Genomic DNA, 11,280 nt, shown 5'->3' with positions numbered 1-11,280 from the left:
TAGAAAGGATGGAGGGGGAAGGAGAGAAAAATGAAGGAGAGGATCCAAAGTGGTAGGATATAGTGAAGCAAGATATTGATTTGATGCAAGGTTAGTAGAGTGAATAGTGATTGACACTTGAGCTTAGGGTGTTGATATTAGCATTAGAGTGTATAAGTGCAGCTGAAGTAGCAACTTGATGAGGTGACAAAGTTGGATTTGGATCCTCTGTGCCCTCTCTCCTGCTGTCTGTGCAGCACTAATGACAGCGGTTAGATTCATGATAAATTTTTTTCTCTTGTACTTGATAGAATTTATTTATCTTTCCAACCATTAGATGTATGACAGAATGGGTGGCTGATTGCAAAAAGCAGCAGAGGATATATTCTCGACAAAGTTATGGAGAAGGCTAAGTGGAGGAGGTCTGCGTCATTGTATTGAATTTGTTGGTGCCAAATTGGGGTGGTAAAAGGGCATACCCTTTCTGTTTAGATTCGTCATGCAAAAAAATAGGACGTGAGTCGTGATGGACCGGACATAGTTAAGGACGTGGACCTAAAATTTTGGGGCGCCCAGTACAAAAATAAGGGGGCAGTAAAAGTAAAAGGGCATATCCTTTCTGTTTAGATTCTCCATTGAAATGTCCTTACTTCACCAAACTGTAAATACATATCAAAACATAAACCATCAAAACTTCATTTAAATGCGAGGTCGATGTTGACCTTGTGATTGCAAAAAATCCTAATTTCTTAAAATGATTTACATGATTTGAGATCAGTCACTAGAAGTTACAGCATTAAAAAAAATTGAATAAGAAAGTTACTCATTCATGTAAATGTCTAGCTAAAAATATTCAACCTGGCTAGAACCATTTTCTAACAACAACACCCCAATGTTGATACACACCATTCTTCAAATATTCAGAGTATTTGGCTTTATTGTACACATGTTGTCAGTGTCTAGTAACGGTGCAGCAGCAACCAATATTCAACTTGAACTTTGATGGAATTTCCAATGACTTGTATGATACGGAACAACATGATACAGGCAAATTTACAGTCTCTTTGAAAATGGTTACAAGCACGATACAACAAAACTAACAGGCAGCAGCAAAATTGCTTCTCGAGTTATTTTTCCAAAAAGTTGTTACTGGCAGGCTTTGGCTTCATCTGAAAAACAGAAAGAACACCCTAAATTAATGCATGCCATCTAAATACAATGTCTGTTACTAATTTAGTTTTAAAAAAAAGAAAGACTCGCGTTTATAAAATAATGCATGGCAGCATAGGAAAGGATTAAGAGTTAAGTACTCATTTAGCTCCCATGAGTTTATTGGCTTCAGCAACAGCAACATGAGCAGCATAAAGTGCCATCTTCTTTATCTACAGACAAAGAATGTATGACGTGTAAGAAATGTCTCTAAATACAGTGCATAAATAATGCATCTTCACTCTAATTTTGTGATGTCCAAGGAGCAACTGATGTATATTAGATGGTATAGCAAAAACTAACACAGCATTCAAATTATGATATACAAGAAATCTAACAAGTCAAGCACAGGGTAATCTGCTGAAAGACACTATCATATGATGTACTATCCTAGACATTATCTGTATCTACAGAATTGCAAATGCGTACCTCCAATTTATCTTCCTTAGATCTATGGTTTTTCGGAAGTAAACGAAATTCCTCTGTTAATTGAACACATTCTCGAACATTCTCGGGCGAAACGAAGTCCATAGCCACTTTTATGCAAGACTGAAAAAGAAAATAACTGTCAAACTATATAATAATATAACACAGAATTGTTAAAAGTCTCGTCATGGTGGAAATGCTTGGTCACCTTCCGTATAATTAGTAAATGGGAAAATATTTAGGACTTCAAACCAACTCAGAAAATTTATAACTACTTTCAAATTAATAAAGATATGAAAGGTTCGAGAGCAAATTTGATATCTCAACCAATCACTAAGGTGAGATTAACATATAGACATTACTAGCAGGTCAAAATTTGATTGAGACTTAATAATTGCCAGACTTACTCAGATGAGATCAAGAGTAATTATTCTCCCTAGATACTGATTCCAAATACACTAAAGACAAATAATTACAATTAATTACATTTTACATTCAGTCTATGAGCTGTAAAACAGCATGCAGAATCTATCTGATTTTGTGCTGATATTTAACAGGAAGAACTATAAAGATGATACAAAAGAGCTTTATTATCATCAATAGTTTGATGATATGGAATTATAACTTCATTTCTAATGGGTCATTTGCAGGTTCGGTTGACGCCATTTCATTCTAGATGCCCTCTTTTCCCAATATTGGCTACTATCCATTTTAAAATGAGTGCAATAGAAAGAACTATAAAGATGATGCAAAAGAGTTACATTCTTATCAATAACGTGAGGCGTTTAGAGGAAGCGCCTGGCAGAAATATGAAGTGTTTTGCCTTAGAAACTGTGTCATATACTTAAGATTCTTTCTGCCATCTTGTTGAGAAATGTGATTTCTAGACATAGGCTTAGAGAGAGAGAAAGAGAGCTTCTGAGGGATTCTTGCCATGAGGGTTTTGCGGCTCTTTGGTTGTATCACTAAGAAACACTTCTAAACACTTTGGAATTGAGTGATTCCCGTATTAGGAGGTTGTAGATATTGAGTCTCCAATAAGTAGAATTAGTTGAGCTAAGGGTTAAAGGAATTGGAGGATCAGGGTTCAATCACTGAAAACTAACTACTAACAATTTGTCATTAAAAAAAAGGTGATGTTTTTATGAACTTGTAGAGGTAACTTATTAAAACTCATTTGTAATTTCTTGATTAAAAACTCGTGATTAGTAGTGGATCGGATAGTTGCTTTGTCCTCCATAGTAGATCATTTTAGATCGAAGTGCGTAAGCAATTTATGTGTTATTTGTTTATTGTATTCTTGTTATTGTGATTTTGCTTTCACATTAGTTGGTAGCCTATTATTGCTCGAGTCTGTTAAGGTTGATAATCTCGGATAGCGGCACATAGCGCCGAACCCCCAAAAATCTATAGTGGTATAGCGAATAGTGGGATGACCGCTATTGTGAAAACTAAAAAATAATGTACATAGTAAACATAAATTCCAATAACATACATAAATACTTAAAAATAGAAATTGCAAAACAGCATACATAGTAAAATTTCTACAGTAAATATACTCCAACAAGATACATATCCCATCAAAATCAAATTATAAAAGTATTCAAAATGACTAAGCCAAATTCTAAACGTAAACAAGATGAAATATCTAAATGACATTCACGTCTGCCTCATCTTCAAGTGATGAACAAGTGTAATTTTAGTAAACTATTTTAACTCCTTTCATTTATTTTTAAAATAAAAAGAACGGGATCCTTATTTACCTTTCTATTTCTCACTTGATGTGGGCATCCAGCAGGTATGAAAACAGCCTCTCCAAGATGTTGTTCAAACGTCCACGGTTCAACACCTGGTAGGAAAAAAAGTTCTTGGCTACAAAATCTACATAAACTGCATCACAAATTAAAGCATAATTTCATACCATATTCTAGTTTTAGTTGCTTTTTATGCTTCTCATTTAAATAAAGGATCTGGTCATGAATGGGATGAATCACCTGAAGCCAAAAATATATATATATATATATATATACAAATTTAGAAAACAAAATAATACAACAATTATAATCCAAAGAAAATAAGGCAACAGTACTTACAGAATTCACCGGAAGATTAACCATGTGGCGAAACTCTCTATGGTGTTTCTTTAGATATTCTGTTAGCTTGGGAACATCATGCCTGCGGAATATGTCCCATACAGCACTCCCATTTTGAGTCCCCAAATGAAAATCATTTTGACATAAATTATTACTCAAAATATCCTTTTCGACTGAATCTACATTGTTAGTCTCGATATCCGAACAGAAGTCTTCTGAAGAATCTAATTTGTTGACAATTTTTGTTTCTTGTGTTCCACTACAAGGTTGATCATCAATCACTGATGAAATTCCTTTATAAGATCCATCACCTAGCGATGAGCACCTTTGCTGCACATTATCATAATGCATCGACTCACAATTGTTTCCAGGAACCAAGAAACTGGAGTCATGACTATTGAGGTCAAATTGCTGAAAATTTGGTGAGTCGGAGATTTCCTGCTCGCTGGCATTTAAATCGAATTTAATTTTGGTGGGTTCTGAGGATTCTTGTTCATCAAGTTTCTCTTCTTTTCCTTGACTTCCTTGCAAGGGTGAGTCTCTACCACTAGGGTCTTCTTTTTCAGAAGTTTTAGGATCCACGTTAAAACCTACACGACGCTTTCTGCCTCTTTTTCTAGGTAAACTAACTTCCTTTTTGTCCTGGCTGTAGAGCTCACGCATATCTTCATCTTCATATTTCTTTCGTAATTTTTTAATGATTCTGGATTGCCATGGTGGTGGCTTTACTTCAGCACTGTGTGTCAGAATATTGACCTGATTAATCCATATCATAGCATGAGAAGGAGAAAACATGTATCTTGACATGTGACACAAACAAACAGTAACTTATATCCTTTAATTATTCTAATGAATCAATGTGTTTTCCAATTTTACCCGAAACGCTACCAACTATACAAATGTAACTATTGATTACTTATCCTTTAATTATAAGCTCATCACTTTAGCCGATAAAAACTAGTTTCAGCTTTCAATGCCACTAAACTACCACCATTGATAAAATACAAATTCACCCACCAGTTTTGTCAAAGGAAATGTTCTTTTAAGTAACATTGTTAGCGATTATGTTAACTATGTTCCAACTTTATAGTCTATACTATAGAGAATGCTCGAATAGGGAAATGTAAATTAAGTAGAATTAGAAAAATTATAAATAATAATAATGGTAGGCACTAGGCAGTTATTTGTATATGATAAAATTCAAGCAGAAGGAATCTCTTATTATAGAACTTACCGCATCTGAAATGTCACAGTGTAATTTTGTCACAGAATCACCTCTACACAACTCCTCTGAAGTTCCATAAGCAATGTATGTTTTAGGACCCAAATCAGGCTTCAAAACAGCAGGGAGCTTTGTGGCCAGGTTTAAAATACCGGATTTGGGATGTGTATAATCACTAAAAGGAAGCATCGCTATAAACTCAGCACCATGCCTTGGCAAACACTCTTCAAAAAAATTTGATGGAGGCCAATCCTTTAGCTTCAGCATAGCTGGCCATCCATTTCTATATCTACGACCTTCCAAGTATCCTTTGAAGAACTGAAAGGCGTTAATTTCTACCTGCATCACCATAAAGAATAAATAATCTTTTTTTCAGAACCATTATAAAAATCTCAAATCAAAAGCTGAAAAATAGGTGAGTAAATTGTTGCTTGATGACCAAATGGTTAGAGTCTTCTCTGGATTGTTTTTTGTGACAATATAAACAACTCGAGTCGAGATAATTAATATGATTTTTGCATGACTAATTTTCTCTTGGTAACAATAGGTTAGAATCTGGGATATCAAACATTATATGCCTAATCAAAATAAATAAGATAGAGGCAAATTTAATCTAGAAATCCGAACACAAACCTCACACCAATCCAAGCAATCAATGGCTTTAAAATTAATGGCATCCTCTTTTAATACTTTTCTTGCCCCCATAAAAGCTCTCCACATCACCATTGGGTCCCAGCTAAGACCACTAGCTTTTTTATATGCATTCCTAACAATAACAGGTTCACCCCTTATCCAGTGTCTTTGGAAATGCTCAAATGTTGTTTCTCCGGTTTCAACAGCATCCGGACAGTACAGAAAGTTGTCATAACCGGTTTCTCTTGAAGCTGCCTTCCTTGCAGAATTTTGAGCTACGTCTTCCACAAAACTACGGCATTCTGAACATCCTAAAGAAAGATCAACAATAGGTGGCTGATATTTGACGGTAAGTTCCTCCACACCTCTAGTCAACTTGTTAATCCAATTAGCTTCGAATAGGCGCCTCAATGAGAGGATAGCAATACCGCAACCTCCTCTAGCTTTCGGAGGGCAGGTAATACTACCATTTGTCTCTGCTCTCCAAGCAATAGATTCTGGTGGTGCATCGACCATTTCGTCATTACCATTAGCAGGAATATCTTTACAATGAACTCCAAGTCTTAGTTCAGTGCAACAAGTAAGACAGAGATCATACTGGCAATCAGGATTGGAACAACTTCTGTGGAAATTGACAATGGATGTATTGCAGTTGTCACTGTGAAACAAGAAAACCGACAAAATTGAATGGGAAAATTAGTAAATCACATTTTGGAAAGAAAAAAAAAAAGCGAGTCAAATTTTGCAACTTATACCTACAATTTACAAAGTGAAACATTATACGAGATAAATGGAGTTCAAACTAAAATTAATTCAGATGAGCACCTATCCGTGGTAATAAAAAAAAAATTCCATAAATGCCAGTACCAGAATAAGGAAAATGGAGAATCAAAGCTTTGCCGATCAACAATTTTCTCTCTCAAAACTTAACTTTGCTTGTCTTGCTAAAGGTTATATTTGAGAGGATAATCATAATGCAGTGGAGTAAAACAAATGCTTTTGAACAAATATGAGTTTTTTTTTTAAGTAATAACCAAAGTTTCAATTTCCTTCATGAGAGGGTCCGTGAGATAATACCAATAAACTCGATCATCTTCATCAACTTCTGCCTTCTGAATATTCTCCTCTTCCACCAACTGGGAACCTGAGGAAACGGCACAATATTGTACATTTGAAATCATCAGTCCATCAACTAGATAATACTAAGCAAATCAAATCAGAGTACCGTGTATGCTTGCTTCTACTTCCAATTCATATCTCTGCTCCTGTTGGATATCTTGGAGTAATGGCAAAGTTTTTTTGAGCAAGTAAAACAGTTTCCGTAATTTGACATCTCTATCTGCTTCATCATTCCCATTCTGTGGATAAACAACTCATTTCACATGAAATGCAAAGGTACAAAAAGTAATGGAAAGCATAATAGAGTACAAGAGAATGAAAGCACACACCATCGTAGATATAGCTTTCTTCAAGCACATTCGGCAATTGCAATAATCCAGACAAAAGGGACAAGCAGTCTCTATCTCCTCTCTAGTTTTATCTTGGTACCTATATTTTTCAAATTTAAATATCATAAGAACACCAGAGCCTATCTGCAAACAGTAACATGATTTGAGAGTTATAAACTATGAAGCACGGACACAGACACGGACACCGGACACGACATCTACACAGACACATCTTTTTTTCACAGATGTCGATGCTTCAGAGTTTATAAAATATTAACTAATATATGTAAAGCTATTCTTTTCCAGGTTAATAAAACTATTTTTCTCCTATGAACCATTCCCGTTGGATGAGCCAAAAATAATAAACAACCTAACATGTGAAATTCATTATGAAGTAGTGAAATTCATTATAAAGCAGAACACTGGAAGATATAAAATTGTTAGCATTACCATTTTGCAATGCACTCATAGCAATATTTCTTTCTTTTGCACTTGGAACAAACAACAAGACCAGTTCTACTCTTCTTCCAGCATTGATGGCACCTTGAATTCCTTGGCTCCTTTTTGGTCTCACAGTCACTCTACAAAGAAAAAGTAGTGCAAATGAATTCAAATTGAGATTTTTGAGTAAAGAAAATCAAATTCAAAATTTTAAAAAATAAAACAAACAATCTAAGATATTAACTAAAACTCTAAAGAATGGAGAAAAATGTGACTATTAGTGCAAATCACCATCATGTCTGAAGGTTCCAATCCATGATCTATAGTTTCTTTCACCTCCTTTTCATAAAAAATATCTCCCACTTCGACATCCTGAGTCTTATGGACATTGTCGGATTCACTCACCAATCCCTTTGCTACCTTTTCAATTCCAGATTCCTTTGAGCACTCAAGAACAAAATCTGTCTCGTCTTTCTTATTTACTTGATCTTCTAGCAGTAAAATGGATTCCTCATGTATATGTTTATGTGGCATAGTCGTACTCAAAATTCCATTAACACATGTATTCTTCTCACATTCAATCTCTGCATCCAATCGAGAACTGTTATCCATTTTCTTTTTGCCTGAACCCTTTGGTCTACCACGCCTTTCAATCTTATGGACATCGCCAGATTCACTCACCAATCCCTTTGCTATCTTTTCATTTCCAGTCTCCTTTTGCTTTTTGCCAGAACCCTTAGGCCTACCACGCTTTTTTTTCTCCTTATGTAACTCGTTTTCAGCTTCACCATCAATATTTTTCTTCTTATTTTTAGCTCCCTTTGGTCGACCTATCTTTGGTTTAACACTCTGAACCTCATCTTGACCAAGGGTTTGAACCACCAATTCCTGACCCCCGACACTAACAGCAGTGGCTTCGTCATTTTCCATACCAATTAGCTTAATGATGTCACCTCCATGGCCTATGTGCTCCTGATCGGCTAGCCTTTTCTTCTTGTTCTTTGAGCCCTTAGGTCGACCACGCTTAACTATTGGCGGCGTAGTTAAGTTTTCAATATGTTTGGCAGATTCAAAAGGCATCTCTTTTTCCGTCTCACTTAAAGGAGCCGGTGTAGTAATCTCCAAACCACTTGCAGTTCCATCATTACCTTCAAGACGAACATTACTAGACATTTCTGGATTCTTATAACCCTCAAATTCAATACCTTTCAATTTATTCCTTGTAGACAATGCTGGACCAAGTTTCTTAGTTAGGCTTGCAAACTCATCTGCATCTTCCTGATACGGAACGATCAGCATTTTTTCTTCTGAACCTTGTGTTGTAATGTCACCAGCTCCTTCTTTGCTAGAAGCACTACAGGTTACCTTCTTATTGGCTGAACTCTTTGGCCGGCCACGCTTCTTAGGCCTTGCTATCTCAACTGCAACTTCACTACTAACTTCCTCGACATTCTTCTCTTTGTTTAGCGGTCTTGAAATCTCACCAACCCCAGCAACTTCATAACCAGCCGCCAAATCAATCTCCCCTGTACACTTCTGATCTTCCGGTTGACTACACTCCCTTGTCCTTGCAATCTCACCCATTTCCACACCTTCTCCATCAGACTTACCACAAAACACTGATTTTTCATTCTCTAAAACTTCAACCGTATCCATCCCAATTGTTCCTGCATTATCACTTCCACAAGCCGCTTCTCCGTCCACGGCTAAGCTAACCCTTTTCTTCTTCTTATTCTTAGAACCCTTAGGTCTTCCTCCTCTCCTAGTCAATGGCTTCAAAACTTCACCTTTTGCCTCTTCATTAGTAGAAACTCCTCCACTTGGTAACAGTTCCATTCCCTCTTCAACACCAATGGCTTTCATCTTGTCACTTGAATTAGAGTTAGGAGCCTCTAATACATTATCAACATTTTTTTCACCTCCGAATTTACCATCTTGCTGACTTAGATTTCCCACACCCTCACCAACCTCACCTCTAAAATCATAAGCACTTTCCCCATCCAACCCTTGAAAACCTGTTGCACCATCAATTAAATTCACATCTTCCTCACAAACCTTCCCTTGACTAAGAAGTGCTTGAAAACTCCTATCATACAAATTCCCAAACCCAGCTCCATCTTCTTCGCCAATCAACCCATCAATTCCTTGAGAATGAAAACCAAGTGAGTCATTTTGACAAACACCATCAACGCGGTTTCCATGATCTTCTTTCACAACACCAGAAACCCCACCAGCATTCCCAAACACACCTACACTACTCCATGGCTGACCTAAACCAACACCATTCCTATCCTCAACAAACCCACCTAAAAACTCAACTCCATCCCCAAGAAACTTACCTAAATTCCCATTCCCCTCTCCAAAAACCTCAAGCTGTTGACCTTCTCCTTGTTGCCAGAGATTAAAACTCCCAGAATCAACACCAAGATTAACACCACCATTCACTTCACCTTCTACAAAAACCCCACCACCACCATCATCACCACCATCAAACAACCCTTTACCTCCACCATCATCCTCAACAACCCCATTTTCTGAACTTTCTTCAGCTTTTCTTTTCCTCCCAGAACTACTTTTCTTACTATTTTTCTTTCTATTAAGTGCATACAAATGATGCTTTTCACATTGAGGGTTTCCAGGTAAAGCTCTCTCTTTACACCGCCATCCAGACCCACCTTGTATACTACACCTCCTGAACTCTTCTTCATCACCACCTACATCCATTTCACAAACAAAAATAGTTTTTGTGAACGAAACAGTTTCAACTGTGAATCATAGAAGCTGAAAATTGGAGAATAGAGTGATCATGCAATGAAAAAAATGAGAAAGAAAGGTGAGTGAAATAAACATAGTGTTGAATGCAGAAAGGGACAGTGGGAAGTGTGAGAGAGGAAAGAGGAGAGAGAAAAAAATGTGTTTTTTATATTTTTGGGCTTTTGGGATAAACCAGCGACGACAATGTTTGGAAAAGTCGATGGTACTGTGACAAGGATCCTTATTACTCGTCACAAAATTTACTCTGGATATATAATATTTCCTTTTCAGTATTTGTAATAATTGATTTTAGTTTAGTTTTTATCTATTGTGAATTTAAAAAAAAATAATAATTTGTATATGGTAATAGTGTAGATTTGTCAAGATTTAATTTAAATTTCTAATTAAAAAATAAATTTATAACATATTTAAATTATTTCTTAAAAATATATATTGTTATTGTAATATAGTCAATTATATGAGTTAAAAATGTTCTAGAATTCTCAAATATACATTTAATATAATAATATTTATAAAAATATGATGTCCTATATATTTAAAAGTTTAAAAAGTAAATTTTTTAAATATATGTGTATTAAATGTATTTTGGAATTTTTTTTAAACATATTTTTTATGTAAAATTTTTTAAGAATTTATGAATTATTCGGTAGCATGTTTCTATTTATAATAATCCAGCGTTACTTTTTTTATTTAGAATTTTTAAAGAGTGTGGTTAACATGAAATATATTTTATTTATATACAAATTTTTGAAACGATATGTATTAATAGGGTTGAACAATTGGTCGGTTTGTGTAGATATCGGACTTAAAATTTAAATTTGTCGCGTTTCATTTTAAAGGTCCAATTCTGACCGATAAAATATTAGTTTTTGACGGATTCAATTAAGTCTATTTATCAAATAAATCAGGTGAATTTAATTGATTTAATATTTATTAAACTAAATTTATAAAAATTATTTCTTATAAAATTCAATAACATTTATTTTTTAATTAAAAAATTATCAAAATTTTAGAATTGCACAAAGATTATATTATTATTATTATTGAAAAATTA

At 35.1% G+C, this 11,280-nt stretch overlaps 1 protein-coding gene across 1 annotated transcript; it reads right to left on the bottom strand.

The window, feature by feature from the left end:
• Positions 1-673: 673 nt before the first annotated feature.
• LOC131596142 (uncharacterized) lies at positions 674-10,394 on the bottom strand. Its single transcript, XM_058868723.1, has 13 exons — positions 7,743-10,394; positions 7,461-7,591; positions 7,011-7,110; positions 6,788-6,920; positions 6,640-6,706; positions 5,563-6,220; positions 4,942-5,268; positions 3,708-4,463; positions 3,536-3,608; positions 3,378-3,463; positions 1,618-1,737; positions 1,290-1,361; positions 674-1,148 (listed from the first exon to the last, which is right to left on the bottom strand). The coding sequence occupies exons 1-12, from the start codon at positions 10,173-10,175 to the stop codon at positions 1,290-1,292; spliced, it is 4,956 nt and encodes a 1,651-aa protein (XP_058724706.1). The 5' UTR covers positions 10,176-10,394; the 3' UTR covers positions 674-1,148.
• Positions 10,395-11,280: the final 886 nt, after the last annotated feature.

Source organism: Vicia villosa, linkage group LG4 (assembly GCF_029867415.1).
Source record: "Vicia villosa cultivar HV-30 ecotype Madison, WI linkage group LG4, Vvil1.0, whole genome shotgun sequence".
Lineage (NCBI taxonomy): Eukaryota > Viridiplantae > Streptophyta > Magnoliopsida > Fabales > Fabaceae > Vicia > Vicia villosa.
Note: the sequence above shows the minus strand (reverse complement) of the source record. Positions and strands in the feature narration are given on the sequence as shown.